The sequence below is a fragment of the Saccostrea echinata genome, unplaced genomic scaffold (assembly GCF_033153115.1).
Source record: "Saccostrea echinata isolate AGI-Se365-2 ecotype Australia unplaced genomic scaffold, CSIRO_AGI_Sech_v1 ptg000016l, whole genome shotgun sequence".
In the NCBI taxonomy this organism is placed as follows: Eukaryota; Metazoa; Mollusca; class Bivalvia; order Ostreida; family Ostreidae; genus Saccostrea; species Saccostrea echinata.
In genome coordinates, this window is record NW_026889765.1 from 28,141,538 (window position 1) to 28,161,019 (window position 19,482).

The 19,482-nt window shown below is 35.3% G+C and overlaps 2 protein-coding genes across 2 annotated transcripts; one reads left to right on the plus strand and one right to left on the minus strand.

Moving 5' to 3' along the window:
- Positions 1 to 1,640: 1,640 nt before the first annotated feature.
- On the plus strand, positions 1,641 to 12,185 carry LOC133188618 (integral membrane protein GPR180-like). Its single transcript, XM_061324115.1, has 9 exons — positions 1,641 to 1,946; positions 3,906 to 4,052; positions 4,165 to 4,371; positions 5,232 to 5,412; positions 5,918 to 5,967; positions 8,603 to 8,754; positions 9,410 to 9,601; positions 10,538 to 10,615; positions 11,558 to 12,185. The coding sequence occupies exons 1-9, from the start codon at positions 1,763 to 1,765 to the stop codon at positions 11,711 to 11,713; spliced, it is 1,347 nt and encodes a 448-aa protein (XP_061180099.1). The 5' UTR covers positions 1,641 to 1,762; the 3' UTR covers positions 11,714 to 12,185.
- A 2,225-nt stretch (positions 12,186 to 14,410) lies between these two features.
- On the minus strand, positions 14,411 to 18,070 carry LOC133188619 (RNA-binding motif protein, X-linked 2-like). Its single transcript, XM_061324116.1, has 5 exons — positions 18,008 to 18,070; positions 16,789 to 16,947; positions 16,290 to 16,419; positions 15,875 to 16,055; positions 14,411 to 15,272 (listed from the first exon to the last, which is right to left on the minus strand). The coding sequence occupies exons 1-5, from the start codon at positions 18,019 to 18,021 to the stop codon at positions 14,677 to 14,679; spliced, it is 1,080 nt and encodes a 359-aa protein (XP_061180100.1). The 5' UTR covers positions 18,022 to 18,070; the 3' UTR covers positions 14,411 to 14,676.
- Positions 18,071 to 19,482: the final 1,412 nt, after the last annotated feature.

Here is a 19,482-nt window from a genome sequence, read left to right on the forward strand (position 1 = left end):
TTCATGAAATATGCTATTCTCTTTAGAGAAGTGGACAGGCTTTCGCCTACATCCACTTCTCTTCGCAAGCCTTCATGTTTTGATTCTGGAAAACGTGTAAATCTCGAACCGGTGACGGTCTACACTTCAACTGGCATTTCGTCTAAAATACGTCTGAATGTACGTAATAGACGTGTTATATTAAACAATTTTAACATAAATACAGACAAGTGTCACAAGAAAACTGACCTTTAAGTATTGTTAATCCATTTTCACAAGTTCTCCATCCCGGATTTAAACTAATGTTTATCTACCACAGCTTAATAGAAAAAATTGAAAATTTTAAGTCGGATAATTTGGAAAAATTGGCGAAGACGTATTTTAATGTTCAAAAAAAGTTTTTGACAATTCACTTTTGATTTAGCATATTATTCAAAATTAATATTATTACCTATACTTATTTTTACTATTTTGATACAATTTAAATGTAAATTTGATCTTAAAAAATACTTCATTACTTCCTCACTGACAATACTAAAAAATATTTTCTTTCATTTTTAAACGATATTAACTCTACCTTTCCCGAGAAATGAAAAAAGATTTAAAATAAAGATCAAAAGAATTTGAACAAAACTTGAGGAAATACTGTCTCGTAATTTTAAACAAAGTAGACGATTTCTCTCCTTTCATTATTATTTTGTAAAAATAGTTTCCATTTTTATCCGAATTAGAGATTTTTGAATACTTCAAGAGTTACTTGCACATAATTTAAATCCGGGATGGAGAACTTGTGAAAATGGATTAACAATACTTAAAGGTCAGTTTTCTTGTGACAATTGTGTGTATTTATGTTAAAATTGATAATATAACACGTCTATTACGTACATTCAGACGTATTTTAGACGAAATGTCAGTTGAAGTGTAGACCGTCACCGGTTCGAGATTTACACGTTTTCCAGAATCAAAACATGAAGGCTTGCGAAGAGAAGTGGATGTAGGCGAAAGCCTGTCCACTTCTCTAAAGAGAATAGAAATATGCATACGTGACAAGTCTGTGTGATTTACACACCAATAACTCACACAAAACTTAAAAACATTCCTTAATTTAATTCAAATAAATACTCACATTATTAATAAGAACACTTTAAATTACGTCCTTTGATTTTCTCAGATTTTTCGGAATTTTACTTTGGAAAGAACGACTACTCCCTTCATAAACTGGTTCCCCGCCCCGTAATCTAGACGCTAATGGACGAGTTTACCATGTTAAATCCCCATAGACTTTGAATTTGCCGCCGTGTCAATACATTTGTTGACCTTGAGGGTTCGTATAAATGCAGGAAGTTTGGAAAAAAATCAATCTACCGATCGAACCTAGGTTGAAAGCCAAAGTATTTATATATTTTGAGATATCTTGCAAAAAGTAGTGACGTTCCGGTCGTGGGACAGACTATAACATGTAATGTTCCTAGTTTTACCCTAAGCCAAGTTTGATGTCGTAATCAAAAAGCATTTCGTTGTTTGTCTTAGATAATTAACCAAAATGTAATATTTTTGTAAAATTTGTACATTTTGAAAAATAGTCAAAAATGTTTTGGTTTATTTTTCCTAAAAGAAACGAAAATAATATTTTACGACAATGAGGGTCACCAATCAATTGTAAACTGTCCACGTTGGGCTGTCGAAGGCAGACGCCGGTTTATATTCACAGCTGGAGATCGAAAATAAAAAAAACCCACAGCGCACTGTTTTAATTCAGAAAGGATAGGAACGCAAACATGAAATGAGACCAAGATGCATCACAACTTCAAGAAAGAAAATGAGAATTTTGTTATGTATTTTTATTCTTTATCAAATATCAGACAATGACAGTTATAAATGTCAAGCTAAAACGGTAGCGGGGGCATTTTCTTCAGTAGCTGCACAGAGAGGATGGGGGATGTACGTGACAACGTTTTGTTTTCACGGTAAATATTATTTTGGTGTGATATATCATTTGTGTCCACTGTATATGATGTAAATGTATAATATACAAGGGGTCCCTAAGACCCAGAGGCCAGGGAATTCCCTCACCTATAAATCTGATAATGACACATCCCCCGCTTATTCTGATATTCCCCCTCAACCCCCTGTTAGGTTAGGAACCCTAGTTACCCTTCTGCTTCTTTAATGTACCTTGCTATTTTAATTGTTAGAGAGAACCCTGATGTATTGATCCTTGTATATACATGTATGATGTTTTGTGTGGGTGAAATTGAAATCAGATACAGTTGAACTTCAGTATCTTGCACACAGATATTTCAAATACCATGGATATGTCGAAGTGGTTTTGAAGTCCCAAGCACTTATATCTCAAGTATTTTACCCTGGATATCTCGAATCCTCAGATATCTCTAAGTATTTTCTTGGTCCCTTGAAGTTTGAGATAACGAAGTTTGACTGTATGTAGTATGAAAAGAAGGAATGAATGAACATACTTTGATGACTGGACTGAGGATCAAACCCAGGACTCCTGCTCTACTAGTTAGATGCTCTTGCCACTGAGGTATCCAGGGCAATATTGTAACATAGCCCAACCCATGGCTATAAAGTCTTGCTGTTGCTTGCTGGAAATAGAGAGAGAGACCCTATCGCATCACTAGAAAAGCTAGCTCATTCATGAGGAAGTTTAAGTTCCTAATACACTGTCCGCTACACTTCCTCCAGCACAGGGAAGCTTAGACCCTAAGCTAAGCATGGGTTCTCTATGAGTATATACTGAGTAAGTGGGGCCTCTTCAATAATGACAATTAAACAATGCCATCCACAGGCAATGAGTCCAGATATGGACAAAAAGTTAACTTCTTGAAGCAGGTCTGGGACCTCTTCAGTAGTAACAGCAACCCCTGCTGTCCACAGATACTAAGTCTGTAAATATGGAAGTTCTAAGTCCTAGCTCTAAGTTCTAAGGCCTTGGTTGCCAAACACCAGAGATTACTTACACTGCCACCAATTTTGTAACTTGAAGCAGTCACCCATCTAAAAGCTATACAGAGGGAGACTTTACAGCATCACTAGTAAAGCTAACTCACTATAGTGAGGCAGTATAAAATTCCTATATAGTACAATATACTGTCAGCTACGCTATCCATGGTCCATATATATGATAGCCAAAATTACTACACAATCACATATATAAAGTACCTACCAAAACAATTTCAAACCACTGGACCTGCCATTTGTAGCATTTGAAATAACCATCTGCCCGACCACTCGAGACCTCAGAAATTTTGCTGTGTGTGATTGAATCTGCATGAATAGAGGTGTTAAAATTTCCAATAATTAAAATTATATTCAAAAAAATCTCTCTCAATTCGATCAACTTATAGTATCAGTAGTGAAGTGCATTGCAACAAACCAATTTAAGGGACAGAATTTGCCAAACTTTAGATTTGGGATTGAAGTCATGATAACCTGGTAATCATTAAAAGATTTTTATAAAAGACTATTTTTTCGGGGTAGTAGATCTTTGGCAGGGCTGATAACTCTTGCCAGCAGTCAGCCTTGCATGTCTAGCTAATTTTACAGTGAGTTTCTTACAGTTATTAGTAATATACTGACATGCAAAAAAAAGCAACAAGTACATGTAGTAATTGAACTACAAATATTTGATTTTTTATTTGATATTTGATTTTCTAATGTATTGATTTTCACAAATGAATACACATTTTATCAGTAAAGATAAAACTTGATTTAAATAATCAGAGATTTGATTAAAACGTTGAATGTTATCTTAAACTTTAGAATGTACCTCAACACCACCACCCCTCCCCCTGTAGACAAACAGAAAATTGTTATCACATGTTAAATTAAAAATTTTTAATGAGAAAAAACAAAATTAAAAATTTTAGAGAATTTTTGCTTACATTTTGTTGTCTTTTATTCAGGGAATGCCTTGATAAATTACACCTTGGAGGCTGAAGAGGGAATGTTAGTGGAGTATAAACCACAGTTGTTACTCTTCACAAAACAAGACTTAGAAGATCTGGAGGAGGAAGACTGTTCAGAAAAACTCAGCAGGGCTTCATTTACTTGTAACATTATATTACATCTTTCTGACTCTCCAAATTTATTTCATTGACATTTTAGTGTGTATACATTAAGGTACTAAGATTTTCTATATTGACAATTTTCATACTTTTATAGTTGAGCTGAGAAATTCAACAGGAAACCTGAGTGTTAATGCCCCGACCAACCCACACTTGTACCATGTCATGTATGGGGACCAGTTAACCTGTCTGGATACAGACTCAAATGAGGACTCAGATTCCAGTATGTTCAGGTTCAGAATCCAGTTGCTAAATCCAGACAGTCTGGGAAATCCAACTGAACACTTTGGAGATGATGAAACTGGTAAAACTGTCTTCCATTTAACTTTAATTACTGTGGAATCATTTTAATTCGTGGGGGGTCAATGTTAGTGGGCAAGCAAAATTTTGCTTTTTCGTGGGGACGTAATTTCGTGGGTTACTCCTTTATAAGGTGGTTCAATGAATCAATGCATATATGTTTACAAAATAAACGTTCGTGGGGATGTAAATTCATGGGTAAGGGTGACCCACGAAATCCATGAAACATTGGTCCCCCACGAACAATGGTGATTCCACAGTATACCAGTAAGAGGCAAAGGTGAAAATGAGATTATCTGAAGAAGCTGTGTCTAGAATCTCCCAGAGTAGCAAAACCGAGTTTTAATTGTTTTAAGCCTTAAAGAAATGTTTCATTTTTGGAGTAAACACAAATTCAAGTTGGCCAAAATGTAATTTTGGCTTAGCTATTTTTACCTTTTTCTAAAGACCCATGAAATGCTCAGACCTAGACATTTGGCAGATTTTTTTTTACATGTATCAAATTCATGTGATCACCTAAAAGTATTTTGTAATTTTCAAGAAAAATGTGAATTGTAAACTACATGTACATGTTTATAAACACATGTATGCATACAGTACAGATTACAGAAAGAAAGGGGGGTGGGGGTGGAGGGGGTATGTTCAGTTTCAAGTATTTGTGAACATTTGTGTTGAACTTAAAAGAAACAGTAATACATGGACTAAACGGATGATTAGTTCCAAAGAATAAAGGGATAAATTTAAAATTTTGATTTTGAATTACAACAGATATTTAGTTTATTCTTACACTTTACAAAAACATAACATCAATAATTGTTTTTTATAAAATGATCTATGTGCTGTACTTAATGTTTATTTCCACAGGTCTCTTGCGGTTCTATCAGCTGCTGACCCTGGCATACTTTGTACTAGGCTGTATATTTGCTCCTCGACTCTACGAGACTCTGAGTAAGGGGGGACCCATGCAGCTTGTGATTATACTTCTTACTGTCTCAACTTGTCTACAGGCCACAGGGACATTTATCATGATGATACACCTGGCCAGGTAATCAAAACATAAGTCACCATAAAGTGTTCGGGGGACAAAGTAGTTTATTTGAACCAGATTTCAAAGTGTGGCTGCCTTATAGTAATCACCATGTTTGAAACTTTGATATGGTACAGAAACTTTTGTTCTTTCAAACCTACATGCTTCATACACTGCACATGTATTACCTAACAACAAAGTTAAAGAAAACACCCATAGTCTTTCGGGGAGTCAATTGTACAAAGTTCAAAGTGAAAGGCCAAGATTAGTTGTGTGATACATGTATTGCAGTCTCCAAGAATATATAATATTTAGAGTACCTGTTAGATTCATTTATCAAAATTAATGCATATAAAATTAAGAATCTGAGATAATCAATATGTTTGCAAACATAGCAATAGGAAAAGTTCCTCACTGGGAAAGTGGTTTTGAAATAATTGTGCAGAATTATATTTATGATGAAGTGAAATAATTTAGAGTAATTGTGGATATTTATTAAAAGATTTTTTTTTTTAAATTTTAGATATTCCAAGGATGGAATGGGATCTGCAGCCATTGAGTTCTTTGCAGAGTGTAAGCCACCTTTGAGAAAACTTGATATATTTAACATTTTTATTTAATTAAAACTTAGTACTAAGAACTATGAAGTAAAACCCCCTGTCACACCGATGACTTGTTTTGTTTTGTTTTGTATTTTGTTTAACGTCCCTCTCAAGAATTTTTCACTGATATTGAGATGCCACCACTTGCCGGTGGAGAGCTGCAAATTTTGTCCTGTACTCGGCACTTACGGCCATTGAGCAGTGAGGGATCTTTTTCGTGCCAGTGACACGGGACCTCGATTTATACGGTCTCATCCGAAGGACCGGTCTCCACGTCCCACAGTGGGATTCGAACCTGCGACGTAAGGATCAACTCCTTACTTCGCGACTCTAGAACAGACGCTCTAACCACTGCGCCACGCGGGTGACGTCACACCGATGACATAATGATGCATAAGTTTAGTCTTTTTAGCTCACCTGAGCCAAAGGCTCAAGTGAGCTTTTCTGATCAAAATTTGTCCGTTGTCTGTCGTCGTTGTTGTCGTTGTCATTGTTGTTGTAAACTTTTCACATTTTCATCTTCTTCTCAAGGACCACTGGGCCAATTTCAACCAAACTTGCCACAAAGTATCCTTGGGTAAAGGGGATTCAAGTTTGTTCAAATGAAGGGCCACGCCTTCTTCCAAGGGGAGATAATTAAGAAAGATAATGAAAAATTAATGGCATCATTAAAAAATCTTCTCAAGAACCACTGTGCTTGAAAATATGAAACTTATGTGGAAGCATCCTCAGGTAGTGTAGATTCAAGTTTGTTCAAATCATGACCCCTGGGGGTCGGGTGGGGCCACAATGGGTGATCAAAGTTTTACATAGGAATAATCTTTAAAAATCTTCTTCTCAAGAACAGCAAAGCCATGATTGGTCGTATTTACATGGAAGCATCCTCAGGTAGTGTAGATTCAAATTTGTTCAATTCATGACCCCCGGGGGTCGGGTGGGGCCACAATGGGTGATCAAAGTTTTACATAGGAATATATAGAAAAAATCTTTAAAAAATCTTCTTCTCAAGAACAGCAAAGCCATGATTGGTCATATTTATATGGTAGCGTCCTCAGATAGTGTAGATTCAAGTTTGTTCAAATCATGACCCCCAGGGGTCAGTTGGGGCCACAATGCGCGATCAAAGTTTTACATAGGAATATATAGGAAAAATCTTTAAAAATCTTCTTCTCAAGAACAGCAAAGCCATGATTGGTCATATTTACATGGAAGCATCCTCAGGTAGTGTAGATTCAAGTTTGTTCAAATCATGACCCCCGGGGGTCGGGTGGGGCCACAATGGGCGATCAAAGTTTTACATAGGAATATATAGGAAAAATCTTTAAAAATCTTCTTCTCAAGAACAGCAAAGCCATGATTGGTCATATTTACATGGAAGCATCCTCAGGTAGTGTAGATTCAAGTTTGTTCAAATCATGACCCCCGGGGGTCGGGTGGGGCCACAATGGGCGATCAAAGTTTTACATAGGAATATAAAGGAAAAATCTTTAAAAAATCTTCTCAAGAACAGCAAAGCCGTGATTGGTCATATTTATATGGTAGCATCCTCAGATAGTGTAGATTCAAATTTGTTCAAATCATGACCCCCGGGGGTCAGTTGGGGCCACAATGGGCGATCAAAGTTTTACATAGGAATATATAGGAAAAATCTTTAAAAATCTTCTTCTCAAGAACAGCATAGCCATGATTGGTCATATTTACATGGAAGCATCCTCAGGTAGTGTAGATTCAAGTTTGTTCAAATCATGACCCCCGGGGGTCGGGTGGGGCCACAATGGGTGATCAAAGTTTTACGTAGGAATATATAGGAAAAATCTTTAAAAATCTTCTTCTCAAGAACAGCAAAGCCATGATTGGTCATATTTACATGGAAGCATCCTCAGGTAGTGTAGATTCAAGTTTGTTCAAATCATGACCCCCGGGGGTCGGGTGGGGCCACAATGGGTGATCAAAGTTTTACATAGGAATACATAGGTTAAATCTTTAAAAATCTTCTTCTCAAGAACAGCAAAGCCATGATTGGTCATATTTAAATGGAAGCATATGCATCCTCAGATTATTTAGATTCAAATTTGTTCAATTCATGACCCCCCCCCCCCCCCCCCAATCACTTTTTTATTTAAACTTTTCAACCTTTCAAGACTGAACTGATTTCTGCTTTTTCCTAGCCATAGTGCTCAGGTGAGCGATATGGCCCCTGGGCCTCTTGTTTATATCATCAGTTTATTGTTTGGACCTATATTTTCAGTCTTTGATGTGTTGTACCAGTTTGCTATGCTGTACATGCTTCTGACCTATATTTTCAGTCTTTGGTGTTTTGTCTCAGTTTGCTATGCTGTACAAGCTTCAATTCTGACCTATATTTTCAGTCTTTGATGTGTTGTACCAGTTTGCTATGTTGTACATGCTTCTGACCTATATTTTCAGTCTTTGATGTGTTGTCCCAGTTTGCTATGCTGTACATGCTTCAATTCTGACCTATATTTTCAGTCTTTGATGTGTTGTCTCAGTTTGCTATGCTGTACATGCTTCTGACCTATATTTTCAGTCTTTGGTGTGTTGGCTCTGTTTATTATGCTGTACATGCTTCTAACCTATATTTTCAGTCTTTGATGTGTTATCCCAGTTTGCTATGCTGTACATGCTCCTGAGTCTCAGTCTGGGCTGGACACTGGGCACCTCCTACAGATTTGCACACCTACAGATGGTCAGTCGTAAACCAGCAGCTAAAGTTGTAGGTGTACTTGGAATTGTTCAGGTGAGTGTTACCAGTATATGGCACACGACTGTCATGTGGTTTTGTGTGTTAAACATGAATTGGAAAACCAGAATATTTAATTAAAGTCAGAAAAGTAACCAATTTTTTTCAGTGGTCTATGTACATGAACTTGAGGGGAAATTTACAGTGTGTCTAATTAGGTACATGTAAAACATCATGCACATGTGCCTAATAATTTGAAATATCATGAAAGAAAAATCTTTGTAGAGAACAGCCAGAAATATATTTTACATTTATTCAACATGTACAGAACTATCTGATCAGAAAGCTCTGATTGATTTTCTATCATTGATATTTATTTTCAAATACTGGGAAATCATTAATATTTGTGGAGGTTTAATTTTCGTGGTACATATATGAAGAGACCCACAAATTCATGTGCTCCACAAAATGTAAAATTTAAAAAATTGACAATTTGACACATTTTCAACCACCACATAATCAATCCCCAAGAAAAAACCATGAATTTTTTTCTCAAACCACAAAAAATTGACCCCACAAAAATATGTAATTTTACAGTACGTATTATAACAGTCAACTGTTTCAAGTTGTATCATGTATGTCTTAAGGCAGTTGTGTTTGTATATGGGGCTGTGTTGTTTGTTTGTTTGTATATTATTGTATTTGTTTGTAGGCTGTTTTGTTTGTTTGGGAGCAGATTCAGGACAGTGACCACAGGATGTACCACGCACATCGCAGCTTTGCGGGAATAGCCCTAGTCATTTTGCGGATCCTGCTGGCAGCTTTATTTGCATGGAATCTGAATGTAACTGTGTCTTCAGAACGCAGCGCTCTACGACGAGAATTTTATAAATCATTTACAAAGGTACCTTTTTACTTCTTGATTAAATGTTTTAAAACATAAAACATATGTGTATGTGCATATATTTATAACCCTCATTCCCTCCGCTTGAGAAGTGGGTAGGGGGTATATTTAGTGATGGAGCTGTCCGTCCTTAACACTTGGGGGTACCCATCTCTTATCTGCAACTCCTATATCATGGAATAAAATTTAATAAGACCCTCACAGATTCTTTATTGCATAGTGTCATTGTGCATCTCATATTTTGCATTTGGACATTTGGGGTTTCTCGGAACAAAACATAAACACTGCCATTATTTCTATAACATTGAGGGTACCCATCTCTTATCCCTAACTTCTCTTATGCCACTGAATAATGAGACTTTCAAAAAATCATTATTTCATAGTGCCATTGTGCACCTCCTATTTTCTGGTTTTAATCGGACAGAAATTTCGGGTTTTCCATAGCAAAACATGGACATGCCATTCTTCCTATAAAATAGGGGTACCCATCTCTTATTCGCAACTCCTCCTATACCAATGAATAAAATTTAATGAGACTTTTTAACAAAATCTTCATTACATAGTGCCAATGTGCACATCTTTTGCACAAATTTCATTCGATTTGACAGAAATTTGGGGATTCCCATAGCAAAACATGGTCACTTTCTTTCTATAAAATTGGGGGTGTCCATGTCTTATCTGCAATTCCTCTATACCAATGAAATAAATGAATAAAATTTGATGAGACTTTCACAAAACTTTCTTACTTCTTGTCTCAATCAGACAGATATTTTGGGTTTCTCATAGGTAAACCTGGACATTGCCATTCTATAACATGGGGGGTTGGGGGGGGGGGGGGTTGGGGTTACCCACCTCTTATCTGCTAGTTGAAAAAGTTGTTCTGAATTCTATTTGTAGTATTTTAATTATTTAATGAGCACTGGTTTTATTTTACAGAGCTGTATGCTTTGGTTTTTATGCTATCCACTTTTAGTTGTCCTGTCCTGGATATTCTATGAATATCTTCGTTATAAGGTATGTTGATGTATTATAGTAAGGTGCTTCAATCTCAACATTTCAATATGTTAAAAAGTGATAAAAACTAATTGAACATACTGTATGATATTTTATTTAGGATTTTCACCATGGGACTCTCCAAGGTTTAAGAATCCAGCACTAATTTAAATACATTACCACTTTCAGACTTTAGTTACTAAGTATAGTTCATCCTCACAATGTCAAGGTTTTGTGATTTCGGAACTCCACACATACCCTTGACATAAGTTGTTATTTAAAAGTTTGGCTTGCGGTTACACATGACGTAATGGGTAATTATAAACTAACCAATGAGAATTTATTCTTCAAATCCATCGTTATCAAATTGCTCAACTCCAGAGCACATCTTTTGTGATTGTAAGGAGGATGATCTTCAAAATCCCCGATGTTAATCATTTAAAGTAACTAGTCACAAATCCTACAATATTGACACTTTCCATTTTAAAGACGAGTCATATTTGTTTCCGAAACTTATCGATAATAAAAGCTGTTTTGTGATCAGTCCTAGACCAGGAACAAATGAAATAGTAGCTTTCTAGCCCAATTTTTAAATAGCGACTTATGGCAAGGGTTAGTGTGGAGTTCCGAAATCACAAAACCTTGACATTGTGAGGATGAGTATAGTTTGACTCAGTCTCACTCATTCTAAACATGGTTATTTCAGTTGTCTGGACCTTTTTTATCAACTAACATAGTTATTGTAATAATTAAGAATTAAAGATGAAGTTGCAAAACAACATGAAGATCATATAGGTCCAATTTACTATATTAATGGTTGAAATTTAGAACAATTTCATTTTTATTAATTTTTTAAGTTTACCTGAGACAAAAGCTTAAAGTTTGTTCAAATCATGGCCCCCAATGGCTTGATACAAATGTAATTTCTCCATATGCTGATTCTGTGATTTTTCTGTGTTCCAGCTAATCACTATGGGCGTGGTCTTATGTCAGTGCTGTGCTGTGGGCATGTTGTACAAATTGTTCTTCTCTAGAAGCCTGTACTGGGAAATATCTGCACTCTCCAGCACACTTCCACTGAGAATGGACAGAACTTTAGGACATAAACTGTACTCCTGACCAATCTTTTGGTCATTCACTGTAGTCCTTATCAAACTTCAGGACATAGATTGTATTTTTGTCAGGTTTTGTGCTTGAATTTTTTTTAATATGTGCCTGTATTTATTGCATTAAAGAGAGACATTTTTGGTCAAGGGCTTTGGGTAGCATTTTTCTTTCAAAAAATGAAGCTTAATGCACTTCACATTTCTTTCTTAATGTTTTTGTGCTTTGTTATAAAATTATATACCTGATCAGATACATGTGTATCAAATGCTTATTTAAAATTTGAGAACAGCAGTCTGCCAAATACAAATTGAAATATATTTTGATACATGTACATGTATACAATGATGTGCACACTTAATTATGCATTAAAAAAGAATCATATTACTTTTCTACATGAAATGGGTAAAACTTGAAGTGCATAGTATCTGTAAATTAATGTTGCTTAAATTTCATTAATGGCATGCATCTAATTTATATTTAATACTCAAAGTAGATCAGAATATAGTATACTTGCATTCAAATTTGAACAAAATGTGAATGTGAGTATCACAAGATACATTGTCTGGTTATATATTTATACCCCAGCCGAACTAAATTGAGTATATATATAAAAGAAAGAAAAATTAAATTGGTGGTAGGAAGTGCATGGATTCATTATACATTTTCATGCCTTGTTTTTGCACTCACTGCTCATAAGAGTGTCTTTATAATGTTACATGACTTTTATGATACTGTATACAGTACTGTGCACTAGAATACATTTTTATTTTCACTGTCATCCATAAGTGGCAGATTTGAAAACTCAGCTTATTAAAGGTGAAATGCTGTAATTACGGATTTACAATTACATGTATTAGTTGAATGTTGAATTTGCATTAGCAAAATTTAAGTTAGTTGACACTGGTTTTCTGTTTGCATGAATTTTATTTCATTTATTTTGTAAGTTGCCAAAACAAGAAATCATGCCTTTTAAAATTCTTTGTTTACATGGTTAGGATAAAGCCTGTGTATGGAAACATGTTGAATGGTAAACCTGACATAAGTGTGTTTTCTTGTAAAATTTGCATGGCTGTTGAATGGAGTGTTTATGTACAATTTTTTGTACATGTATCTACATGTGCATTATGAACATTTATATGAAGTGAGGTATACTAAAAAATTGTATGTATGCTACTAAAAGGGCTTGTAGTTTATGAATGCTCTGATCGAGTGCTTTGTACATTAAATCTGAAGGGAGATTAATTCAAATTATTTAAGCACACCAGAGGAAAAGCCTGTGTACACAGTATATGTATATTGAATAAAATATTCATTGTATAAAAAGAGTGTAAATGTGTGTGAAGAAGAAATGTAACTGTATGTAATAACTATGTAAGTGTGTTTGTTGTAACATCTAATTGTGTTCATGATATCATTGATAAACTGTGGTTGTACAAGTCATTATCAAGTTATTTAAAATTAAAATAAATTTTATGAATCTTTTACGTTGTAATTGCTGAAAAATGTGCTTAAAAGGCAATTGAATGGTTTACATAGTTTGGGTGGTTTTACTTTTTGTATACTGTGAAATTAATTTCATCACAGGCACCTGTTTCTGTAATAAATAGTTTGTAATGCTGTGGGTTAAAAATTTATTACAAAACAAGTGCCTGTGGTTTTCATGGTGAAAAGACCACAAATTTATATTTATATTTAACTGTGACATCCTACAATGTGGCCTAAATTGATTGTGCTTCTACTTAGGTAGCCTATATTGACTGATGTCCTACACTATTGCCTATATTGACTGTTACATCATACATTAAAGCCTAATTTGACTATATCTACTACAGTCTAAATTGGCTGCAACATCCTAAACTTATGGCTAAATTGACAAAAGTCCTACATATTGCCTAAATTGCCTGTGACAACCAAAACTAAATTGTTTGTGACATTGTACACTACTGCCTAAATTGACTGTGACATCCTATGCTATTGCCCAAATTGAATGTGGCATCTATACTATAGCCTATATTTACTGTGACATCCTACATTACAACCTATATTGACTGTGTTATTCTATATGGTAGCTAACATTTATAATCTATTTCAATAATTCTATCACAGGGAAGCCGAATTATTTTCCTTAAAAATTACAGTGTTTCCAAATGATACCCACTCAAATGCTGAATCCAGACCAACATACACATTAAAAGAGAGTTTATATATGAGTTACGTGAATTAGAAATTTGTTACAAAAAGACTTAATAGGTGTATGAAAGAAGTTTTGAAATCAAGTACAAATACAGTTGAATTTCAATACTGAGAATGAAAAGGAAGTCGTAATTCACAAACACTTTTTTACTGTTTTTTAACCTCAATATCTTGAATCCTCCAATATCTCTGGGTTTTTTCTCGTCTTTCTAGATTAAAAGAGAAACCGTGTAATGGTATCGTATCAGAGTTGCAGCTTTTTAGTCTTTTATTCTAATTTTTACTATTAATTTCATTTGTATGCTCCAGGTTCAAAAAGCCTCTTCTCTAAATTTTTATTTAATCAAATATTCATGTAAATAGTTCATATAAGCTTTGATAAACTTACATACGTATTTTCAAAAATAATGCCAAATTGACTTTAATTTCTGCTTTAAACCAGCAAAAAATCACTTTTATCATCATATCTTCATTTTAGCAAAAATCAAAAAACACCAAAATGGAAGACTGCATTTTTATATAATTCTTCCTCACATGACTTAGATATAAATTCAATAAATCATAAGTCTTCATACTGCACAGACTACTACATGTATAAATTTTGTCTTTGTCGTACTTCTCATGAACACTCCCTAGGATCCACCTCTTGTTTATATCAGTACGTGTTGTGTGGTATGTTGATGGTCCTTTATTACCATCTCCTATCTCAGTCATCTCCTCAAAACTAAGTCACCTCCTCATAACTAGGTCACCTCCTCCTATCTGTGTCACCTCTATTTCTGTCACCTCCTCCTGTCCCTATAATTATCACTGTATCTATCCCTGGGGGACCTGTCCCTTCGACGAGGTGAATACTCCCTAACTTGTCTAATTGGAGATCGATCTCGAGTTCTGGGCTTCGGGGAATAATCTCTGTCTCTATCTCTCCTGTACGGAGGAGAATTCTCTCGTCGCCTAGGTGACTCCTTGTTTCTTTCTCTATCCCCTCTGTGTGGAGGGGACTGTTCTCGCCGTCTGGGTGATTCCCTGTCTTTTCGTCTGGGGGAAAAGTCTCTACCTCTTGGTGATCTGTCCCTGTATCTATCATCTCTGTATCTGGGTCTGTCTAATGAAGATCCAGTATCTCTATCCCTACCTTGTTCTCTATACCTCACTGGAGATCCTTCTCTATCCTTTAAGTCTCTATCACTCTCTTTTCTCCTATCTATTGATGACTGTTGTCTTTGATTTTTAGTTTGTTCTTTATCAGGTAATTCTTTTGTGCTTTGGGATTTTTCACTCCTTCTTTTATTCTTGATTTTGCTAGAGTCTTCACTATCACTGTCCGACTTCTGCTTCTTCATCTTATTTTTCTTTTTCTTCTTCTTTGCCTTTTTCTCTGTTAATACGGAAGTATCATTTATCAAATCTTCTTTCAATAAATTCATGAATTGACAGTGCATTTACTTATAAGAAGAATTACCAGCAAATGCATCATTAATATTGTAAAATTACCTATCAAATCCATAAAAAAGGGTACCTTGTGAACTAAATGATTAAAGTTTTCGTAATATTTATTAGACTTGTGGCATGCATGTATCATTAAAAAATACAACGAGTAATAATAGCTAGTGTATTACTGACATAAGTAAGATAATTAGGTAACTCTCTTGTATTTAAGGTACACTATGTCTCTGAATTGAGGACCAATGACAGGGGAAAAAATATGGTATATGGATCAAGTTTGAGGTAGTGGATTTTGGTTGACGTACAAAGAAGTATGAAAATTTTGCAAAAATGATTCATTATCAATACAGATCACACTGACAAGAATAAGGAATTGCAAAAAATCTTGCATTTTTGTTTACCCTTGAAACATCATACCTAAAATTCTTCTCTATATTGCATTCACTCATACAGAGCAAAAAACATCAAAGTCCAAAAAAAAGAGAGCACACTCAAGAGGAACTACCCTTGTGAATCATGATCAAAGTTACTAACCTTTTTTGTTTTTCTTCACTGGTATAGTATAATCCTCTTCCTCAGAATCACTGTCCTCGTCCTCTACTTTGGGGGCAATCCCCTCCAGCCTCAGTTTCTTTGTTACCTCATCCTCATCCCCATGCTCTTTGGGGACTTTGTAATTTTCCACATGATCTACACGAATGGTTCTTCCTAAGAGCTGTATGTAAACAAACAAATGGACTGTTATTATCCATTTTTAACAGGCTAACTCATAGATTTTGCATCCCCTACTTAAGGAAAAATATGCAGATGGAGAAAGAAAAAACGATCAACCTTCAACTTTCAGCTTTTGGCCTTGAAGTCAATAGGGGTCTTTAATGAGTAAAAGAAATTCATGACCTTATGTTTCTCTAACATGATAATATCCAAAACTTAAGAGATTTCAGCTTACCTTGATTCCATTCAGGTTATCTACAGCTAGTACAGTGCTCCTCTGATCTTCATAACAAATGAAGCAAAATCCACGAGACTTTCCCGTCTTTCCATCTCTCACCAAGTTGATATTCACCAATTCGCCATATCTTACAGAAAATAAAAGATTTAATTTAGATGTATCCATAGAATTTAGTAGGTTATTAAATATTTATTGAATAATTCACTGTATTCATCATGTAAAGTAACTGGTTAATACACATATAATATAATTACAGTCAAACCTCATTATCTCGAATTTGATGGGACCGAGAAAAAAACTTTCAGATATCTGAGGGTTCGAGATATCTAACTTAAAAGACTTAAAAATTAAGTGGTTGGGACTTCCAAATCAATTTGACATATCCATGGTATTTGAGATATCCATATTCTAGATATCAAAGTTCAACTGTTTGATTATATTTACAATAGAAATGTACAATTGTATGAAAACAAACCATAACGTAATGACTACTAACTGTGAGAACACTGCTATTACATCTCCCTCTGTCAGGTCATAGGGAAGTCCCCCGATAAAGATCCATGCACTGTCCTTGTACTGGTCATGCCATGATTTCTTCCCTACTAGACCTAACTCTAGTTCTCTCTCATTCATCTTCTGAACATTTTTTATGTTTCTGTTAAACAAATTCTGCAGATATGAGCATTAATTCTGATGGATAGTTTTTTTTCAAATGAAAATCTAGGATAAATTTTGAACTTATGATTTCAACATTAAAATGCATACTGTAGTGAAGTTGCATATGTAAATATATCCCCTGTGACCTTTCACCCTGACCTCATAGCCACCCACCCGTGCCGGCACGCTTCCCACATCAGTCGAGTCCTGCCAGTCTACCTATTCACCACGTTACCTGTTATTCTTGTGTTTGTTGCATGTACCCGTGTTTACCCAACATGTAAACCTGGGTGTTTCGTCGTCACCTTATACTAAAGTAGGCGACATTATTAGTAAAATCCCCTAATTTTACTACATTGGCGTTGCCGGTAGGATTTCCATGTCATATTAAATAATAGTCATATATTTTCGGCTTACATTCCTCTAGTAAGTAAATTACAACATTTGCCCCTTGCTTTATTAAATAAAACGGGAAGGAATGTAGTGAAATTGCATATGTAAATATATCCCCTGTGACCTTTCACCCTGACCTCATAGCCACCCACCCGTGCCGGCACGCTTCCCACATCAGTCGAGTCCTGCCAGTCTACCTATTCACCACGTTACCTGTTATTCTTGTGTTTGTTGCATGTACCCGTGTTTACCCAACACGTAAACCTGGGTGTTTCGTCGTCACCTTATACTAAGGTAGGCGACATTATTAGTAAAATCCCCTAATTTTATTACAATACTTATAGACAAAAATTTGGTCTTTGAAAAGAAAGCTTTGATTTACATACATGCCATTGGTATATTATACATACTGTAAAACAGTTTTTAAACTGAAGCTGATGTTTTATCGAAAATTTTCTCACATAAACTCGGCGGAAAATAAAGTAGTTTAAACAAAATATTCATAAAATAAACATCATCAAGTTACAATTACTTTTTCGAATTTCCTCTGAAATCGTAAACATCCCTGAGTTTGCTCTGAATCACCATCTATAAATGTTACATTTAATTTCAATGGATTAATCGTTGCTAACTTATGTTATATAATTAAAAATAAAGTATATTACGTTAGAGGGTTCATGATGCCAGGCAGCAAAATGTCTATTTCTTCTATCAACGTTACTTCTCTAAAAACCCTCACTTGAAGACTTCCGGTTTTCGGGTGCAAGACATGTCGTACGTTTTTGAATTTGGTGGGTCAGTGTAACATTAGTCCCCATACACTCAGGCGACACATCGTTGAGTTTCCACAGAGACATATGTTATATGTCTCTGGTTTCCAGAATCAAGCATTTTTACCATGAATGTCAAGTGTTTTTGATAGTTTTTATCATTTGCAATAAAAACAACAGTATCCACTTGCTGAAACTCTTATCCCAAGATTTGTATTTACGATATGGTCTCAGGCCAATTGTGGAAATAATCAATAAACTTTGACAGCGAATTACTTGAAGTTTTATGCAATCAAAACTGTTTATAAAATGATTACAAATTTATAAATTACATTATTTCAATAACATTTACCCCCCCCCCCCCTTTTAAAAATTTAAAGAATAACTGTCAGATTTTTTGGATTCATGATGTGATCAATCGAGTGGCTTGCGTGATAATTTGCATAAACGCCGAAGGCGTTTAGCATAAAATTATCACGCAAGCCAATCGATTGATCATCATCATGAATCCAAAAAATCTGACAGTTATTCCTTATATTTACATGCTCCTGATTCTGCAAATTCCCGTGCTAATAGCCCCGCTTCTGTCTCTATTTGTCCCGCCCCGCACGTGATTTTTTTTTAACCGTGCCTATCGATGAACCAGTAGATTTATGTAGAAATAAAGTATTTTTACAATTTGTAATTTTATCTCGGACAAAGACATTGGAAATGTAAATATTTGGATATACATGTACATTGGAATTGTCATAAACTTAGTAAACTAATTTTCTTTCCTCTTTGACCAATTCTTGATGTTGCCTTTACAATTCTGTGGTCTACCTAACCTTGGATACATCCGATGTATTTTTCTAACCAGCCGCACCCTAAGCCTATCAAAAATTTTCTGGATCAATCGGCACACCGAGGTGCACAATTCCAGCTAACAATCACCCCCACCCACCCCTCCACTCTAGAATACACTAACAGTTTTGTGTGCAAGCCCGTAGTAGGCCGGGGAAAGGAGACCGGTTCCTTTCTTTTTTACTGCGAATAGTCTTTTGCACATACCAATCCGTCTCTCCTTCTACAGTCCATTTTTATTTTGCTAATGGTACAAGCACATACGTAAATTACAAAGCCATGATGCTGCGAAAAAGGTGAAAATAACGAACAGTGAACTACAGATAATACAAATCTGTGAACAGGGCATAAAACTAGGACCCTTGAAATTCCAGAGATGGAATCGGGTGCCTCGGAAGAGCAGGTAGCCCCCGTCGACCGGTCACACCTGTGACTGTCCATACATAATTAAGTGGATGAGGACAGGTCCGATGAAACTTCATTCATTTACATGAGTAATTTAACCAGGGTGATTTTATTCGCATAAA

Coding starts and splice junctions, on each gene's coding strand:
- LOC133188618 (XM_061324115.1), top strand. CDS start 1,763: ATGAGACCAAGATGCATCACAACTTCAAGAAAGAAAATGAGAATTTTG. Junction 5,413..5,917: donor ATGATGATACACCTGGCCAG/GTAATCAAAACA, acceptor TTTAAATTTTAG/ATATTCCAAGGATGGAATGG. Junction 9,602..10,537: donor TTTATAAATCATTTACAAAG/GTACCTTTTTAC, acceptor TTTATTTTACAG/AGCTGTATGCTTTGGTTTTT.
- LOC133188619 (XM_061324116.1), bottom strand. Junction 16,056..16,289: donor ATAACCTGAATGGAATCAAG/GTAAGCTGAAAT, acceptor GTTTACATACAG/CTCTTAGGAAGAACCATTCG. Junction 15,273..15,874: donor AGTGAAGAAAAACAAAAAAG/GTTAGTAACTTT, acceptor CCGTATTAACAG/AGAAAAAGGCAAAGAAGAAG.